Source organism: Carettochelys insculpta, chromosome 14 (genome assembly GCF_033958435.1).
Source record: "Carettochelys insculpta isolate YL-2023 chromosome 14, ASM3395843v1, whole genome shotgun sequence".
In the NCBI taxonomy this organism is placed as follows: Eukaryota; Metazoa; Chordata; order Testudines; family Carettochelyidae; genus Carettochelys; species Carettochelys insculpta.
Genome location: NC_134150.1, coordinates 37,714,512 through 37,735,457, shown reverse-complemented (window position 1 = coordinate 37,735,457; position 20,946 = coordinate 37,714,512). Strand labels below are relative to the sequence as shown.

General features: G+C 45.3%; 1 protein-coding gene across 2 annotated transcripts in view; it reads right to left on the bottom strand.

Moving 5' to 3' along the window:
- Positions 1–1,946: 1,946 nt before the first annotated feature.
- Positions 1,947–20,946, bottom strand: part of KLHL36 (kelch like family member 36) — a 29,471-nt gene continuing 10,471 nt past the window's right edge. For both annotated transcript variants that reach the window (XM_075009077.1, XM_075009079.1), the window contains exons 3-5: positions 14,930–16,003; positions 13,279–13,436; positions 1,947–6,072 (exon numbers count right to left, since the gene is read on the bottom strand). In XM_075009077.1, the coding sequence (XP_074865178.1) occupies positions 5,517–6,072; positions 13,279–13,436; positions 14,930–16,003 (1,788 nt within the window). In that variant the 3' untranslated portion in view covers positions 1,947–5,516. The remainder of the gene's footprint in view (positions 6,073–13,278; positions 13,437–14,929; positions 16,004–20,946) is intronic.

The window sequence follows — 20,946 nt, the reverse complement described above, 5'->3', positions numbered from 1 at the left end:
ATGAGTTTGTGGGGAAGAGTGGGCTATTTATAACAGAAGTAACATTTCTAAACTGAAACACTCTTGCAGTGTTTTGGTGTGGTTCAAACTTTGTGAAATTACAGTCAGACATTCAATCTTTCAATAAGAGGATAGACGATTATATTGATTCTAGTTCCTGGTAGGCTAGCAGAGACTAAGGGTATGTCTAGATTACGCGAAAGACACTTCCGCAGTTCCAGATTTCATGCATCTACTTGGGATATGCAAAATCAAACTATCTGGGGTCAACAGTTGACCCCTGTACTCCATATTGCAAGGAGTAAGGAAAGTCAACCTAACTGTAATCATGACGATCCCCCTGCCAAGTTCCTTCTCACCAGTCATGTGTGGGTCTCTCCCACCACTCAGTGGGGGGCACAGGATTCTGTAATCACTGGGCTATGTGATATTCTAATATATATTTCCCTCATCTTCCACTGTGGCTCAATAATGAAAGAAGAATTGGAGCAGTGAGATGGACCCAAGGTGTCCCATCTATCAGCCCGAGCCCCCAGCCTACTGTCATTCTCGCTCACTCTCTTTATCTCTGGCTCAGTGAATGTCCAATTGTGGATGAATACTTGAGTGTACATAAGCTGACAGCAGGCATTTTTCAACCAATAGGAGGAGTTCAGGAGAGGCAGTAGCCAGAAAAATTCTTCTGGTGATCTAGCGGTGTCTACAGTGGGGATGAGGCAATTTACCTTTAGATTTTTCACACCTCTGATCCAAGTAGCTGAGTTGACCCCACTTTTTAAACCTCATCAAAGTCAGTCCAGTGCCCCTGCTCCAACCACTCTTTCATTATTCATCCTCAGTGGAATAGCTTCAACGGGCAGAATGAGGGAGCTCCCCAGGAAAGTTCAGTGATAAAGAACCTTCCTAGGTGGTGGGAGACCCCCTATTTAATCTCTGCTCCCTGTTTGGCAGAGAGGTGGGAACTGAACCGACATAGTCCACATTCCACACAAATGCCCTAACCCCTGGGGTAAAAGAAGTTATGAAGGTAGGTGGCCAGACTGTGAATAGGACCCAGTCCTATAAGCAGGCCTCTGAAATACCAACTGGCTTGAGTCCTCCGCTTTGGCAGATGAATGCCGATCTCCCCCTGAAGAACAGCTCTGTAGGAGCCTAATATCATGTCTCTCCCCCAATAGAAGTTGGTTCAATAAAAGATGTTTCCTCACCCTCTGTCTCTATGTTCCCCCAGTTTGTAAATTGCTTTGAGCTTAGTGGGATCTCAACCATCATGCTTCTGACAGTCTTCAGTTCTAAAATGCCCAATCATCATCATCATTATATCTCTAAACAGTTATTTCAGATCAGCTACAGCCAGCACATCTATGGTTACATAATCACTTCCAGGTGAAGTGAGCAATAGCTAGGGATCTTGCTGACAGTGTGGGCAAAGGGGACAGCTGCCCTGAGACCCAGTGATTTAAAAGCAGCAGTGGTAGCAGCCAGAGCCCCAGTCCCTTTAAATGACCACCAGACCCCTGGACAGCTCTGAAGGGCTGTCTCAGGGAGGCTAGCCCCAGCCTCGCTGCTTCCATCCAATGCCCCATCCATTCTGGGGCCCAGAGCAGCCTTGACCTCTTCCCCCCACCCACCTTACCCCAGAGCCCAGTGAAGTCTGTTGGCTGCCCTGATTTTGCCTAACAAATTAAGTCTTACTCTCATACAAGGCATTCACTGGGACTCGATCCAACTTGGTGAAATATTCTTTTTGACACCATTGGAATCTGAATGAGGTCCACTATGTTTTGACTGTCAAATGCTTTGCTGAGAAGTGGGGCAAGATCAAACTATTGCTACCATTTCTGAAAAAGTTATCAAAAAGCCATTTCCTTTCCAGTTATCAAGAAAGAAAAACATCAGTTAGGGGGTAAACAATGCCCACAAAGAAGAATAAAGTCAGATATTCTTAACTTGTTTAATTTTTTTAAATTGTGAACACATCATGACAACACACCAACATGTATAATTAAAACAAACACACAAACAAACAAAACTGACAAGCAGCCAATTAGTAGAAACAAAGAAGAGTCCTGGGGAATCTTTGTGTATTTACACATGAAAAGGGTTGCACAAAGATGAATTAGGAGTTGTCAGTCAAAGTAGTTTTCAGATCAACCATTCTTTTATCTTTTTTTTTTTAAGGTACGGTTAAAAATATTCACTAATGCAATGGAAAGGCATCATTACAAAAAGTTCTCTCCATGAGGCAATTTAGTAGTTTCTATTGTTTACAAAAATAAATAAAAATACAAAACAAAAAATATCCAGGTTTTTAAAATTATATTTCTCAAACCAGTTTTATTTAATCTTTTGTCTAACAAGGCATCAGTTGTTTCTTTTCTTTCACTCTATTCACAAGATGCCACTTTGAAATTTAAAAAAAACAAACAAACAAAAACAAAAAACAAAACCCTATTCATAGAGGACCCAGCATTCCCCAAACACTAAATGATGATAAACATGTTCTGTCTTTTAAAGTGCAAACAAGTTTTTCTTAGAAGAATTTTCACATTAAATGAGGCATACACACCCTAGGGGCAAAATCAGGCAGGGCATTGCTTGTACATGAGATGGAAAAGAAAATGGCAGTTCTGAAAACCTGGTTATGTTGTGCACTGAAGGAGATGTGGATGGAAAGGGACTTGGAAGAAATTTGGAGAAAAACTGATCAATAGCACCAAAGAAGTACTTTAAATCAAGGCTCTTGAAATCCACTCAGTGGATCACAGTGTGACAATAAAAGAGCGTTTGTTAGCAAATCTGACAATCTGCACTGCCAGAGAAAGCCTTGCAATAGTCACAATAGGGATGACAATGCTAAAAATCTAAATGCCGCCTTAACAGCTGCATCACATCACAACAGACTATACACAATGCCTGAAAGAGCCAACAAATTTTGAGCTCCTGATTATAACAATAGGACCATGATTATAGGTCAGACACTTCAACAGTAAATAACATAATATGGCAAACCAGAAATTAGGTATTAGCAAAGTGTGTTATAAAAAGTACAAAAGTTTCAAAAATTTCTCTACAAATTGCTTTGTGTTGGGATGAGAAATAGAAATCTGTGGCCTGGAATTATTAGCAATTGTTGTTATAAAAATGACAGAGACTGCATGAGATTGCTGGTTCTCAAACTCTTGCAAATCAAGCAGAAGATCCATTTGTAAACGGCTCTGGGGTGAATGCAGAATGGCTAGCCAGACATTTGGTGAATTTCAGTACTTGCAGTAGACACAACCCCGCCTGTGGCAGATGGAATGGCAGAAGGATTGTACCTGGTGGGGTAATGCAGAAGTGAGAAAACTTTTTAGGTCAGGCCCCAGTTTTCATCCCTGCAGTTAGTACACACTGCCTCCCGCCCAATCTGTCTAATGTCATCCAAACCAACGGACATTTCAGTTATGTTCAGAGGAGGGAAAAAAAATTTCGTACATGTAAAAAAATAAGTATGTAGAATGTAAAAAACCTTTATTAATCAGTATATCAATGTAAATACAGACATAAAAACAGTAACGTTTCAACATTTTTTATGAGATGGATGAGCCTGAGACCCAGCAGCCTATTGTGCTGCCCCCCCTTACAAAATTTCATACCTCCCTTGAGAAGGTGTGCCCCCCACTTTGCATCCCCCTGGATTAATACATTCTACTGGGGAGTGATTTTTCAAATGCAAGAACATGTCTGCGTTAATCCTGCTGGTGCACTTCAACTCAGTGCTGTTTTAAACTGTCATGTGAAAATGCATTGGCAATTTTTAGGGTGTACTGATAAAATCTACAATCAAAATTTGCTTTAGGGTGATAAGTATAGCCAGATCCCTTTGGTATCACTCTAATACAGTCATCCCTAAGTTACACGAGGGTTGCGTTCCCACGCACCTTTGCATAACTCAAATTTCGCGGAAATCAGGGGGTGGCTTTTTTCTCTGGCAGAACGCACATTCTGCAACCAGGGAAGCTGCAGGAAGACCTGGAGCTCCTTTTGAAGGTAAGTCCTGGGTTTTGGGGGACAGCTGGGGAGGGTTAAGCCTGGCAGTGAGTTGGCGCAGTGGGAGAGGGGCAGGGGGTTAAGCCTGGGGTGGCTTAGGGCTGAAGGGAGTGTGGTGGATGGAGTTGAGCAAGGACTGTGTGACCCTGCAGGGGGTTGAGCCACAGCCTCACAAGGGGGTGAGGGGTGTGGAGTTGAGCTGGAGCCAGAGCCATGCAGGGGGCAGGGGTTGAACCAGGGCCGGGGACAGCGGGATTTTGAGTTTTAACGCGAGTTAAGCACAACTTAATCACACATGGAGGGATTACGGTATATGATTTCCCCTTTCGTTCATTCATCATTTGTGCCCCAAAGGACATCCCAAGAATCCACCACAACTTTTCCCAATGGTAAGTCCATCCTTCCAAGAACAGTGTTGCAGTCACCTGACAAAGTAGTTCTGGGCCTTTTGCGCTGGTTGATCAAGGTCATAATTTTTCTAGGCCAATGCTAAATTCAGCAGTTCCCCGTTTCCGCAAATTCCCCCCACCCCAATCCCATGGATGGTTTGCTTTTTGTCTCACATTCATTAGGAGTTTTGGATTTCAAACTACTTTCCCTTCCGCCCACGTAACTCTCAGAGGACTTTATTTGTCTCACCTGGACAAAGTTCTCTATAATTTTTGCCCAAAGCCACAAACCCAGTCAAATTCTCTAAAAGGATTAAAAACCTGATCCTGAACTAGGAGATATCAACAAGACTGAACTTGGTAATGGGTTTTGTAATGAAAGTTTTGCACAGTTCTAGTGATTAACAAGTGACGTAAAGATTATGTAACCTCTCCTGAATCTTGTAGACCATTACACTATGGAAAGATCAGCCAACGTTCCAAAATAACCTTGCCGTGCAGACTTACCCTTTGTCAGCTGCAATTCATGAGACCTTATGCCCAAATAAATGTATTTGCTTACCAAGATGTCTTGATATACATACTTTAAATGGTTACTCATGCATACTAGAACTCTGGTACTCATAACTCTAGAATGCATTGTACATTAAATTTAATGAGGGAAGAACAACAGGATTTACAAGATCCATATCAAATTTTCAATTTCAACTGGTTCTAGATTTCTCTTTGTAACTGCGAATCAAAGTTGGGTCTTCTTTTACCTCCCCATCATTTAATTTGCTAAGTCAAAGTTTTCAATTTTTTAAATTTTATACCTTTATTATTTACAAGTGTGTAAAAACCGAGAACCACAGAAAGTAACCGACTGGACTGAAATGCACAAGACAGGTAGCATTCCACCCTTTGCAACCTCACCACTATTCTGAGTAATAGTTACGCTCACATGACCCTCACCCAATGATGTTCAACCACATGTTCTTTAAAGGTTCAGAAACTGTTTTCTTTTTTCCTTTTAAAAAAGTTGGGTTTAGAAAGAGATATTAGTGTCAAGTTTCCTTTGGATTCTGCCCACAAAGGTGAGTTATCTAAGCTGTGTCATCTTCCTCTATCCTGGTGCTTCTTTGTTTTTGTCTTTTTCTTTTTGTCCTCCTTTCTGGGTTTCAATGCGCAGACGCACGCAGACACACCAGCAATAGCTTTGGGAAGGTCGGTACCTCTATACCACTTATTTTTCTCCTTGTCATACACCTGGACGGTTTTGGAGAAGACGGTATCTTCCCAGCTGTAGCCACCCAAAATATAAATTTTGCCTTCCCAGACCGCCACTCCAGACTCACTGTTTGCTTGCAACAAGGGAGAGACTCTAGTCCACTGGTTACACTGAGGGCTGTAAGACTCCACGCTCAGAATGTCAAAGCGCGCCATGGTTTCTATGTTGTCATCACTTCCACCGATGGAGTAGATATTGTCCTCCAACGTGCACATGCTGTGCCACCCCCGGGCAGTGATCATTGGCCTCTTTTCCTCCCAGACATCTGTGCGGTAATCGTAGCAGAGGAGATTTTTTCTATAAGGACCAATTTGGTAATCATGGCCCCCAGATATATAAACAAATTCCTTGTAGACCGTGCCAGCATGTCCATAGGTAAACCTAGAATAGGCCAACAAGAACATTGTCATTGTTTTTGCAGACTAGGGTAACTGTTTAACCACGATGGGGACTTATCCACGCTGCCCATACAGTGAAGTGGTGAGTTACTTAATCTACTACAGTATATATATTGGAGGCTCTCTGTTGGCACTATGTTTGTTCAAGAACTCCTCTTAAACCATAAGAGCTACGACCACGTGAAGTGGCATGCAGCTTCCTCCTACCTTAGCTTATTCCCAGATCAGGGTTTGGCTGTGCCTGGAAATTGGGAAATGCCTGAAATCCCAGTATGTCCCAAACTATGGAAGGGGAGGGGCACCAACAGGAGGAACGACATATGCCACCACTAGAGGTGGTGAGCGCAGGGAATAGCCATACTGCAGTGACCACTGGGGGCAGCCAAAGCAGGAAAACAGTGTTCAAGTGGAGACAGGGCTCTGCACCCTGCCAGGAGAGGTAAGTGCCCCTCTACTCCACCCCACCCTGGTGCTTGGCCATAGAACTGCACAAGGGAAGCCCCACTGGCCCCCTTACAACTCCCCTCAACTAGATTCCCCACCACAAGAAGTTGCAGCCATAAACCCCAACTCTGACTCTCCCTCCCCTGCCACATCTCTCTCCCTGGGGCCGGGGAAAACACCCCTCCCTCCCCTCAACTGCCACTGTGCTGGGGCCATGGCTTTTTCCCAGCACCAGCTCTGGCCCCCCAGCTCTGCCTGGGCCAAGGCTGGGAAAAAAAAGCTCCATCCCCTCAGCTCCTGCTAAACCAGAGCTAAGAAAAAAAGCTGTGGCCCTGGTCTCTCCTCCTCTGCTGCTGGCCCCCGACTCTTGCTGGGCTGGGGAAAAAGCACGAGACCGGGGCCAGTGAAAAAAAATGTGACCCCCCTCCCACACAACCCAGCTGCCATGTCAGGGGGCAAAAAAGAGCTGTGACACCAACCCTGCCGCCGACTGCCACTATGCTGGGGCGGTGGGAAAAATGCTGCGGCTGCAGCCCAGCTCCAATGCTGGCCCTGGCTCTAACGCTGCCCCTGCCCCTCTGCTGCTGTGCCAGGGTCGGGGAAAAGAGCCCTGGCATTGGCTCCATCCCTCCCTCCCAGTCCACACTGGTGGGGGATGGGCCTCCCCACCCCAGAAAGGAGCTCAGCCCCAGCCTCCCCTGGAGTGAGGGAAGGCGTCCTCCCCTCCAGGAGCTATGGCTGGGGCTGCAGAAGCAATCATTTGCTTAGGCCATATACGTTTCCCTTTTATACGGGGCTGGGGTTGGGGGGGAACCCATTTACTTCACTTAAGCAGCTGAGCAAAGCTGGGTCAGTTTGCGAGTATGCGCTATATTTAAAAGCGATATTCCAAATTAAATTCTAATTATTCAGCAGGGATCCACCAAACAGCAGCATGAAAAAGGCTTTAGGGAACAGCAAAAGCAGCACTGGACTCACTAGTATTAATAATAATAAACCCATGGAGGGTTTGGGTCTATCAAAATCCCAAGGAAAGCATGGAGGAAAAAGAAGGTTGCTAGGCCAGGAGTGGTTACTCAGGTTTGCTGGGAGCAATGGTAGTGTTTGATAGTATGGTTCCTTTGGCATCTTTAATTCAGGGAAATGGGCAACCTAGGCTAGTGAATGGGCCACATGAGTGTCCCTCCATCTCAGTCGGCCGCAAGATTGTTGTGACCAAGATGCCCCCCGGGCCAGGGCAGTTGCGCTAACTGCGCTTGCGTACTTGGAATCTGTGGGGTGTGTTGACTGAACTGTGACAGTGCTTAGCCTAGATGCAGAGGGAGCACACAGCTGTGACAGCCGATGTTGCCTGCAATCAGCACGCATCCCCCTTCCTGTGCCCCTGCTATGCCTGCCTGTCGCGTTAGTAATACCAGTCTGGGAAAAAAGATCACAGGGATGGAAACCAGCAGAATCTGGCAACCCTGTGCATGAGCTATGGTAACAAAATATCCCGTGAGCCACACACCGAACGCTGATGAGCTGCACGTGACCCTCGGGCCACAGGTTGGCCACCACTGGTCTAGCTTCTGTTAAATTGAGGATGGGGATGTGAAATATAAGTCAATTCACCATGTGAGGGATTTTCAAAACCACTCAGCTTTGACTTCACAACTTCCAGTGGCATCAGCGCCCGTGGACTTCAACAGAAATAGAGTTAGACCAACAGTAAGTGGGTTTGAGAAATTCCCCCCTAAATCAATATGCTGGCGGACTTATAACCCTGGCACAGGCCAGGAAACATCATCCATAGGTAAAGAGCTTTTAAGTACCTAGAACCTAGTTCTGTAGGAGTAAGGGAATGTCGAAGTGGGGCACTTATCTCAAAGCTGTCCCCATCTTCACTGTCAACCTGCACTTTGAAATTCGCGTGGCCACCATTATGCTAATGAGGTGTTGAATATGCATGTTAGTGCCTCGTTAGCCTGCTTTGAATTGCCTCATTAGGAGGTGACATGCGTAGAAGCAGCCTCAGGAAAAAAAAAAGGCAAAAACCCTCTCTCAGGGTGCATGCACCATGACAGCAACTCCAAAGAGAATTCTGAGGCAAAAAAGTTTTGCAACCAAATAGTGGATTGCATAAAAACTGCATTGAAGAGGTATGAGAGTATCAGATTATTACTATCCTCTCACTCATTTTCCACTAAAAAGACAAAACAACCCCTATACTCACACAGCCCAAATGCACCTAGTTCAGAAGTAGCTAATTCTTAGTGATACATTTCCATATTCTTGTCATATAAAAATTCAACATTTCTATACATTCAGTTACAGCAGAGATAGATTTCAGTTAAAAACACTTCTCTCCAGGAAATCTGGGATTGCCATGAAGAATCCCCTGCCACTTCTTATTATTAGCTCTCTCTTTACTCTTCCATTTGAGTCTAACCCATATTTCTGTAACAAAGACATGGACAGCTGGCAAAGCCAACTAAAAACCAGAAACACATTTCACCTCCTACAGCAGCAGTGTCCAATACGTTCTCCGTTTGCCAGATGGTTGGAGGTGGCAAACACGGTTCAGGGGAGCCGCACACATGGGGTGCCCCCCCCACTGCCCAAAGCATGTGCCCCACCATTGGTGGGACAAGCGCATGGCAGCAGCAGCTAGGAGGCTTTTCCTGATGCTGGCGGAGGCCAGGACAGCTCTCATGGGGCTGAGCAGCTCGGATGGGTGGGCAGCGCGGCTCAGGGCAGCTGGGGTGGCACAGCTCTGGAGGTGGCCCTGTTGAGTCACCAGCGGGGGGTTGTGGGTTTTTTTTTCGGGTGGGGAGTGGGTGTCTGGCTCCGGGGGTGGTGTCTGGCTTAGTGGGGTGGAGAGTGGTGAATTTTTTTTGGACACCACTGTCCTATAAGGTGACTTGCACCACTCCAACCCATCTAGTCTTGTAATCCATCCATTAAAACCCATGATTCCTGATGCACTAACTTTAGCTTCACACTGAAATGGTTTTAGCAGCATTTAGGCTAACCCAATGGCAGCTGAATCCATACTAAAATCAGTTTAGCACAAAATGATTTAAACCTGTGCTTAACCACACTCTTGGCTCAATGTGGACAGAATCTAGACCTGTTTTTATTTCACAGAGCAAGATTCTTTCTCAGCTACAGACTCCAAACTCTTTGGGCCTCACTATCTTGGCTTCTCCTGCACCTATACAGTGCCATGAGCCAAGAAAAGGCAAAAAAAATTTTCTTAAATTATCACGTTGAGGGATGACAAAAGATGTATGTGTGTTAATCCAGCTGTCTGCTAAAGTCCATGTCTGGGCACTCCTTCACAATATTCCTAGTATGGAAGATTTAGTAACAATACACAAAAGCAAGCACCAATGATAGGGTACAGAAGCGTCTTTGAGATGGAACCCAAAGACTACCACAGTGCTGTCTCACTTGGTGAAATGTTACAACAGGGCTGGAGCCTGGGCAACTGAGCAGCAGTACCATCCACCCAGAGATTTTGGAGGAAAGACCCCTCCAAGACTTAGTTGCCTTTGACCAAGTGATCAGATTCTCAGAAGAGGCTTAAAAGTGCTACCTGAAGCGAGGACAATTGAAAGACCTTCCAAAGGGGGATCCAAACTCGGATGTTGTGAGCCTCAAGCTGAATCTGTGCTAGGACCTCACAGAGTTCATAGACAGTGCCAAGCATTCACATCCCCCTTTTAATACAGTGGAAGCTGGGGATACATAGCAGCTTTGAAAAAGAGGGGGGGAAAGAAACAGGCCAAATGAGCTTCCCCATTCCAGGGATATGCAACCTGTAGCTCTGGAGCTACATGCAGCTCTTTAAGGACTTCTTTGTGGCTCCTGGCACTACAATTACAAAGTGAAAATGAAAAAAAACCCTCCTGGCTATTTTCAATAAACAATTAATGTCTAAAAGCCCAAAAAGGAACCACTCCGATCTAAATAGCAAACGATGCAGGAACTTCAAATGCTGGATAATTCCCCATAGCATCTTCCAGAGAGAGAAAGTTTGGGAGTGAAAGTCTGGAAGACAGTGGTACAAAACGTACATGTGAGAAAATAGAATGCGTAAAAATTTGTGACCGTCCCACAGTAAACATGTATTGCATTACAAATCATTGTGTGTGCTCTGTTCTTAAAATAAGTGTTACAAAAAAGTATGGTTTGATGTTAACTGTCTCGTATTCACATCCACTGCAGCTCTTGAATTATTGAGTTTGTGAGCGACTTGGAAAAAAATGGCTCTTCTTGCTATTTTGGTTGCTGTCTCCTGCGTATACCCTGTTGCATTCTGGTGTACTGCTGAGGTGGACAGGGTCAGCAACGAGCAGCGCCCATCGTAGCAGTTCATAGTCCACCATGGGTTTTTGTTTGCTTTTATTGTCAACTCTGCTGACCCTGAGTGAACTCAGCTGACTTTTATCTCCACCAACAAGACAGCGGAGCTTAGTACTGGCTGAGCGAAGAACTGTGTTTGACACCCCCCTTCAACGCAGCTGGAAAATCTAGCATAAACACTGCCACAAAAAAGCACTGAGGTTTTTCCTCTTTGCCTTTGGACTGCTGAACAATTTCATCGAGTGAGTTCTACTGCAGTACTGTAAGCAGATTCCTTTGAAGCATCCAAGTGTCCATTGCTTCATTACTTTCCAGTACCACAGATCATCTGCTGAAACAGCCTAAACACCTTTCAGCTAACTGGACTTAAAATGTGCTTGTCTGCAGCCATACTAACCAAGCAGACTTCAAAATCCTAGCAAATGGTTCAGAACATGAAAGCAAATGGGGTGCAGGGTCACCTCAAATGCTGGGCAAACCCCACTGTGTAAGCCTTGGAAAAGGATGTGGGGTAGAACATGACTGTGGTAGTTTTAACACCGCAGGCCCAGGCATGCTCCCACTGAAGGCACCAGGTGTTCTGTCTTACATATCTAAGGGAATGTGTTAGACTGGCTGAGCAGAAATGTCAAGAGGAAAAGGCTGCAATCCACAATACCAGTTAGCCACCATGCCAGTTTTGAAGAACCTTCTGATTCAATGCAGTGCAAACTGCAGCTTCTGCCGCAGCACAGCCATCCAGCGACTGCTAGAACCCCTCAGGATTTCTCTTGGGAAAAAAAAAATCGTGAGGAATGTGGCAGCAGGAATGCAATGCAGCTGAAGGCTAGGAGGAATGTCTCCCCCAGAGATCATTTGGATGAGAATGCAAAGGGGTGCATGTGTGATACTGAGGCTGGGAGGAATGTGTCTCCCAGAGATCATTTGCATGAGAATGCAAAGGGGTGAATGTGTGATACCTTTCAGGCAAAGCCTAATGGGCAGCAGGTAAGCCATGAGATTTTGTCTATTGTAAACAAATTGTTGTAAAATCACAATTTATGCTGACACTCAGTGTGGGAGTTGTGGGATCTCACCAATGCTCTAGGTTGTTGTGGAGGACAGGGCAGTCGCCATAGCTGTGTAAGACATTGATTACACAGGGCACCCTGGTTTAAAGCATTGTAAGGGAGGAGGGGAGGGGTTTTAGTTGAATTAACTTGCTAAGTGCCTTGGACCTGCCTGTGCCTTGGTCATATAGCTATAAGCCTGCTTTGACTAGCCCTCCCCACCTGTTGAAAAATAGAGCTGGATATTAGAGTGTTCATGAAACCCCACACTGGAGATATTAAGAACTGAAATTATGAGTGGCAGCTGAGACAACACAGAGCTGAAATCCATACACAGGAGGCTGGGGAATTAAATGCTATTAATCACAACCTGCCTGATTGGCCCACGTATGCAGAAGAATATCTGCTTCTGGAATCGCAGGAACACGGAGGAATACCTACATGGGTCCAACACAGAACCGGAAAAAGGCAGCTCCCTGCCATCCGCGCCTACGCTAGCTGCCCATGACTCAAACTCAACAGCTAGGGCCTGAATTGTTAGTCTCAGAGCTTTAAGAAAAACACCAAAAACTCTAGGCAAAATAGACACTGAAGGGTTCTATTAGCGAGACGATCTATAACAGCCAAGCAAACATGACCACTGAAGCCACAGGCTGCCATGCACCCCAGTACCAATCGGCCCAGCAGCTACCTTTTCAAGCCTCTAAGACTCATGCAATATCACAGCAACATCTGAACCAGCATTTGCAAACATATCAAAATGAACTGCTACTGCACCAGACAGAAAGCTTTCGCTACACTCCCCACCCCTTCCAAAAGTCACCATCCTGAAGTTCTAGGTATCAGTTTGGGAGTAAAGTAAACTCGAGCGCTAATGCTGCCCGCTATAAAATAAAAGAACTCTCAAAGCTGGAGTAACTAAGACTTATCTTTGATTGCAGACCTGTGGAACATCATCTGTGCCTGGACCTCTCCATATTGGCATGCGTACAAGCGGCCACCAAAAAATACCCATAAGGAAGAGTAGGTGGCAAAAAACCCAAAATATATAGAGGACATAAAATCCACTTTAAGGAAGCCTTACTCTGAGATCTAAATGATAGGAGGGAATTCCGCTGAGACCGACCTCAGGAAAGATAGCCTACAGCCACAGAAGGCTCTTGATGTAGCTGTGATCCTAAGGTGCAGATCACAGACAGTCCAGTGAATCTCAAATTCATTGCTCCAAGGACACAGCTGCTCAGATTAAGCTTCTTTTCCCTCCCAGGAGATAAGACTGAACTCAGGGCATCTTGGAGGGGTCTTTCTTTAAGGAAAACATGGGTTTCTAAACAGACCACTGTTACCTTGGCAAGCCGGCTATGTAAGACCAGGAGTCTTTCTGAGGACTATACATCTCAGCTGAAGAAAGAGCCCCATTTTCATTCCTTCCACCAACAGCTACCAGCATATCTGTAATGGCTGCAAGATAGAAATCTACTCGTCGTTGTCTCATGGAGGCAGCCTGCAAAATAAATAGATAAAATACCAACATCCTCAAACAATTGGTAAGTTGGTTTAACGAGCAAAGATGTCTCCACCTATGAGCTTTAAAAAGAGCTACTATTTGTGTTTGCCTATATCAGTACACCAACAGAACTTTGTTCTGCTGCACATGGTGCATTGGCATTGAAGTGAAAGGACACAGAGGGAAAATGGAAAACATCTAAAGCTCGATCTACGGATGGAGCTAGGGGTGTGATCCCCAGCATACGCTGACATACTGGTGTTAGCTTGCAAGCTAAAAATAGTAGCATAATTGTGTCAGCATGGGCAATTGTATGGACTCGCTGTCCCAAGTAGAAACCTGCCTGGACCTCAGCGATATGTACTTGGGGCAGCTAGCCACAGCTGCTTGGGATTCTATGGTTACCGTATAGTTTTTAGCTTACAAGAGCAATAAGAGCTAGGAATCACATCCCTAGCTCCAAGTTCAAGTGCAGCCTTGGCTACAGCTACACTACCTCAGAAGAGCGACCCACCTCAGGGTCAATATTCAGGGATTTGATTTCGCGCTCATGTGAAAGAACGTTCTCCGGGGTCGAAGTTGCACCCTGTGGTCCTCACAAGGAGGAGGAGAAATAAAGAAAGTTGATGGGAGAAATGCTCCCATTGACTTTCCCCTGTGTAAACAGACATGGAAGTCAACTGCAGATACGTCGATTTTAGCTACGCAACTGGCATAGCTATAATTGCATATCTGTGGTCAACTTCTATGTCTTGTGTAGAGACAAACCACTCCATGCCTTTGTGATTTCTGGTCCATCTTGCAATAATGCAGAGTCTCTGGACACAGGGAATCAACTCAAACACTGAACTCCCAAGGGCTTCTGAATAGAAGATCAGTCCAAAATGTAGTATCGGTTTGATAAATCAGGAGTCGTCCTGTATTCCAACACAGAAGGGAAAAGACTTGTTTTCCATCTTTAAACACTCTCATCCTCTATGATCTTAAAGCCATGCTGTCCAACATGCTAGCCACATGTGGCTCTTTGGCTGGTGGAGCATGACTAGCTGGCTTCCACAATCAATATATTTTCAGAATAATGTGCCTAGTTCACTCTAATCATGGCTACTTCTTCAGAACTGGTTGGACTTGACAGCTTTAAAGTCTTGCAAAGTGGCCCTTACACAGTACTTTAGGCCAGATCTTCACAGGAATTTGGCAGGTGGGTGCCAAATGCGATTTGCAAAGCATCTGAGGAGGTTAGATGCTTACATCCCAAGGGGAGTTGGAAATCTGGCTCCTTGTCATGAGCCATTTTGGGACAGGCCTAGTCTTTTGCAGCTGGCATAAAACAACATTCACAGAAGTTATCCAACTAGTTGTTTCTACTCAGAGGGGTGCTTTATGTCTGCAAAAATATGTGGGTATATTTTAGTTCCCAGCACCAACAAAAGACAAAAATAAAGATTTAAAGAAAAAAAAAAAAAGATGTAATACAGCTTGAATCTCACCTTTATCCACTGGTTACAGCGGGGGTCATACCTATATAGAAGATTTGAAGCTGCATCCCCTCCATTGTCTCTTGAGAAGCTGCCTCCAGCTATGAAGATGAAACCTCCTAGCACCGCAACACAGTGGTGACTTCGCCTGGCTGGGAGTGGCGTCTCAGTTATCCATTGGCCCTTTTTGGTGTCCAGGAAGCAGGTATCGTCACTTAGTTCCAGACACCGTTCTGAAACCTCCCCACCCACAAAGAGGAGCCTCTCTTCGTTGGTACGCAGAGCTGTCCGCTTGTTCTGGAGCACTGGCTGGGCTGTGACGTTGTTATGATAGTTCACCGCTTCTTCGATAAACCCCTCACAGTTGGCTTCCTTTGGGAGAAGGGAGCAGACTGCAGGCTTGACTCGATGGAGGAGGTCGCTCTTTGGTATCAAGGGAAAGTGAATGTTGTCCAGTACCTGGTAAGCCTCGGTTTCCCTTTCAGGATACTGCGTCAGCCACTGCAATGCAGCCTGCAGCAAGTCATGTTCACACTCCTGCTGCACGTTGCTGCTCCCTAGATACTGGCAGAGTTTTTGCATGGAAATGTTCTGCAGAAAGTTCGGCGTGAAAGAGAGAGTGCCAAAATTCTGCAGGATGAAGGAGTCAATGTAGGAATCCAGGCGTTTCAGGTTGTAAATAGAGGCCAGCTCTTGCAGGTACAGGTAGTTCTCCTCGCTGACCTCGTTTTCCAGATACTCACAACAGAAGTCAACCACTTTCCAGATCTGCAGCAGGTGAGCGGTTTCTAGCACATAATCAATGTTGCCACCGTCTAGGGACAGCTCACTGCCATACAGGAAATCCACCACAGCTTTGAGTCCAATGTAGGAGGCTCCAAACAGTTCAACCTCTTTCTGATAGGCCTCTCGCATTCCAATGGTGAACATGGATTTGAAGTAGTCACTGCAAACAGCCAGGAGATTCCTGTGGGCAGGGACTCTCTGCTCGTCCACCACCAGAATAATATCACAGAAAAGTCCCTGGTGTCTCTGCTCATTTAGACTCTGAAGGACTAGACTAGAGTGGTCAGCCCATCTGTACACCTGAAATAAAGAATTTTGCTATATAAATCCATGATTCACACACCTTGAATAGCTCAAGAAGTTCTTGCCATCCTCTCTTTAAAAAGACACATTAGAATTGGAAACGGTACAGAGAATGGCAACAAAAACAAGGAGTCTGGAGCAGCTGTCATAAGGAGAGATTACAAAGATTGGGACTGTTCATCTTCGAAAAGAGAAGACTAAAGGGAGATATGACAGAGGTCCTTAAAAATCACAAATGGTGTGGAGAAAGTAAATGAAGTTTTATGGACTGCTTGACTTAACACATGAAGAATGGGTCAATGAGATTAATAGGCAGCATCTTTAAAACAAACATAAGATATAACACGAAGTCCTGTGGCACCTTAGGCTGTGTCTACATGGGCACATATCTTCGAAACAGCCATATTTCGAAGATTACTAATGAGGCGCTGACTTGAATATTCAGCGCCTCATTAGCATTAGGACGCTTCCGGCCGTGGCACTACGAAAGTGCGCAGCTCGGCGTGGCTACACAGGGGTCCTCTTCGAAAGGACCCCGCACCTTTCGAAATCCCTGACAAGTGGATTTCGAAAGGTGCGGGGTCCTTTCGAAAAAGGCCCCCGTGTAGCCGCGCACAGCCTCGCACTTTCAAAGTGCCGCAGCCAGAAGCGTCCTAATGCTAATGAGGTGCTGAATATTCAAGTCAGCGCCTCATTAGTAATCTTCAAAATGGCCATTAGCACGGCTATTTCGAAGATTTGTAACCTTGTTGACACACCCTTAGAGACCAACAGATATTTTGGAGCACAGGCTTTTGTGGGCAAAGACCCGCTTCATGTTCGCCCACGAAAGCTCATGCTCCAAAATATCAGTTAGTCTATAAGGTGCCACAGGACTTGTTGTTGTTTCTGAAGATACAGACTAACTCGGCGACCTCTCTGAAACATGAGAATGAACTTCATGCAACTCACAGTCAGCCAGTGGAACTGATCACCAGGGATGTTATGAAGAACAAAAGGATAACTGGGTTTAAAAAGAAATAAAAACTAGAGAAGTTCACGGAGGGCAGGTCTATTAATGGCATTAGTGATTGTCAAGGGCACTAGCCCATGTTCCAGGTATCCCTAAAGCTCAAATTGCCAGAAACTAAAACTACACGACAGGGGAGGGATCACTTGATAATTGCCCTGTTTTGAAGCATCTGGCATTGGCCACTGTCAGAAAACAGGGTACTGCGCTAAATGGGGCATTGGGTTAGAGCCAGGGGTGGGGGGCTGGTTGTGCCTGGATCTAAGGAGATGGGAAGGGCATCAAGCTATATATTATATATTTATTTTTATCTATCTTTAAAGATAGATATCTAATATCAAAAAATAAATATATATAGTAAACTCTTCATATCTGTCAGCCCCAGGACCACGAGGTTGCTAGATATTCAGATACTCTGGATAAGACAGAGGTAAACCTAGCAATGCATAAAACACTAAAGAAAAACAAGCTTAGATATTAAGAAACAAACAAAAAATGCATGCAGAGTGTTTTATTCACCACCAACAACATCACTGTACACTGTAAACTTACAGGCTACGTCTATACTGCATTCTGCTTTCGGAAGCGGGATGCAGATGAGGAAGATGAAAAATGCAAATGAAGCGCTGATTTACAAATCGTGCACTTAATTTGCATAATCTCGTGTGATCACATGTCCATAAGAGTCTTTTCCGAAAGCAAAACTACAGCTGTTTTTGCCGTATTTGTTTCCCTTTACTTTCACTATACTGTACTTATGGAAAATGTAACTAAGATTTAGTTATGGTTAAAACGCCAGTTACTTGAGAGTTCCAGATGATACGAGGCCGTGAATGAAAGTGTTCACTGTAATATGTGGCTCTTTGTGCTCTATCCACAGCTATTTTGGCGCCTTCTCTCTAACTGGTTGGGCGCGTGTGGTCTAGAACGTGGTACGTAGTTAATCAAATACTTGATCGATATTAATAACAGCAGATGTGGAGCAGGTTACATCAAGGTTGTGAAAGCTTCTGTGGGTGGGATTCTGCCCCTATGACCATGCCCCATCTCCACTCTGGCACCATACTACAGCTGGAACAGAGCTGCAAGGGCCTAGAGCAGTGGTGTCCACGAGTAAGTCAAGGATTGCTACGCTTGTGGTGAAGGTCCTTCCATATTCGCCACAGCCCCCTCCTCCCCTGCTTTACATACATGACCTCCCCTTCTCTCAGAGCCAAGCTTCCTTAGCCCCTCTCCCCTGCTCTAACTGAATGCCCCCTCCCTCCCCCAGAGACAGGCAACCTCAGCCTCCGCTACTAACTGAATGCTGGCAAGTCACCACAGCTGCCACCGCCAGAGTCACCGGGGCTGCCAAGGCCAGAGCTGCCAGGGATGCACCAGGGCCGCAGGAACTGCTGGGGCCGAAGCCACCGGGGCTGGAGGAGCCACGCTGGGGCCCGAGCTGCAGAGGCTGCTGCTGCTGCCACCACGTGCTTGTCCCACCAAGCGGTGGGGCACGTGCCTGGAGTGGGCGGAGCACATGCCACGTCGGCAGCTCTGTGGAGCCACATTTAAAAGACTCGAAGAGCCCTATGCGGTTCCAGATCCCAGAATCAACACACTGCAATGTCCTGTTCATCACACATGATGAGTGAGGAACATATTGGACCCCGCGGGACTAGAGAAACCTCAAATAAGCATCCTGAAACTAGGGAAGTTTTGCTAGTTATACTTTGAAGTATCACTATAGTTACCCCTGTGAGCACACACACTTTCTGGGTAAAAGTGGCTTTTTTAGGTTTATCTTAAACATATTCCTAAGCAACATAAAAAACAAACACACCGAAAAAACAAAAAAAACAAACCATGATTCTACTGCAAGACGAGGGTTTACACCGGGAATGGGGGAGATAACACCAGTATAACTGCGGTGGTTTAAACTTGCACCTTAAAAATTATTAAAATAAATCCCCATGTAGACAAGGTCTTTACATTTAAGTTCCTCAGGACAGGAGCACTGTTCCTGCTCGTTTCTTCCCCACCCATGAATGGAATAAATTTTGTTACGTGCACCAAGGCATGTGGAGATGTGCACTGCTGCCAGAAACACAAGCTGCTGGCTCTGAGCAGCTGTGGGTGCTCTGCTAATCAGTCGGGCAGCACCTGAATCTCTCCAGGTGAACACCCAAGTGCTCAGCTTACAGGGAACACTGGACAGGAAGTAAGTGTTTGCACAGGACCCAGCATCATGGGGCCCTGATCTCAGTGAATGTCTTCAGACACTACTGTAATATCAGTAATAAAAAACAAAAATAGCATTGAAAGGATCTTATTAATCACAGAACTGTTAAAATGCTGCCAGCAGACTCCAAAGTGAGCCTCCAATGACAAACCAAATGTATTTGAAACTTTGGGAAGATTTTCTCTTTGTTGAAGCATTTTTCACAAGCAGTCAGAAATCACACAGCAAACAAATTAAAGAGCGTGCCATGTCATTAGATGCACAGATAAAGGATTAAACTAAAAATCGTACAGGTTTTACTTCCCTGGTCTGGCACCTTCAGGAACTGAGTGATCCTGAATGAGAGATTTTGCCAGGCCAGGTGGGTTAATGTCCCCTGGTCCTACTCCCCAACCACCGCTGCTGGACCCCTGGCCATGGTTCACCACCGGTGCCCCAGTTCCCTGGCCCCACGTGGCTGCTTGGGTACACCAGCCACTGGCACTCCTGTCCCAACCCCATTTGGCTCCCCAGCCCTGCTGTCCCCTGCAGCTGCTGGAAGATGACAATGCTCCGGTCCCACTGCCCTCTGTGGGGCTGCCAGGTCTGGTCTTGCTGCCCCCTGCAGGGCTGCTGAAAGGCCAGATTTGCTTGAACTCCTGCCCCAGCTCTCTGGTCCAGCAGCATTCCTGGTCTGGTAAGGTGTTACCAGACAAGAGAGTGCCAGTTTTAAAAGGTGCAACCTATATATGCACTCTTTCCCTTTTAACAGGATTATCAGCACTCTCCAGTACTCTAATACCATCATCTTGCACAATAAGATTACAACAGAATTTTGCAAGTTACCAAAGGCTCCTTCCTATTTATTATATGTGCCACTGAGTCAGCAGTGTAATCCTGCCTGCCACTTACGATAACTAACATTCCCTGATTTTTATCTCTGTGGAGAAGTGCTGTCACAGTGAATGCCAAGCCTAAACTGAGCACACACATGGGACCATGCAGTCAAAACAAAAAGCAGTCAAGTAGCACTTTAAAGACTAGCAAAATAATTTATTAGGTGAGCTTTCATGGGATACACCCACTTCTTCAGACCATAGCTGTACCAGAACAGACTTAATATTTAAGGCACAGAGAACCAAAACAGTAATCAAGGAGGACAAATCAGAAAAAAATGATCAAGGTGATCAAATCAGAGAATGGAGGTGTGTAGGGGAAGGTCAAGAATTAGATTAAGCCAAGTGTGCAGACAAGCCCCTATAGTGACTCAGAAAATTCCCACCCAGGGACCATGCAGGTATGACTCAGAATATGTTCCTACACTTCATCTGCTTACCAAGTCATCTATTCGCCCTTGGAGCATTGAGGAGAAAAAGTCAAGACCACAGTGACTTTGACATAACTAGCATGAAACAACTGTTATTCTGTAGAATATTAAGTCTGTTAACTAGGAATTCTGAAAGTAATCACTGACAGCAAGGACATATGCAAAAAGACAAAACAATGCTGTTGAGGTCATTTGTAAAGTTGTTATTATTATGTTACAGTTTTTAAATGCTACCTGTGATCTGGCTAGTGGTAAAGGAACAAGACCGAAAGGCACGTATTTTAAATGTACCTGTTTCTCAGTTCTTGTAGATAAGATAGCCAAGAAAAGTTTGAAGATCCATTTTACTTTGGACTTCTCGTGCTTTATTTACTCTTTTCATTCAACTTTGACAACAAAAATGT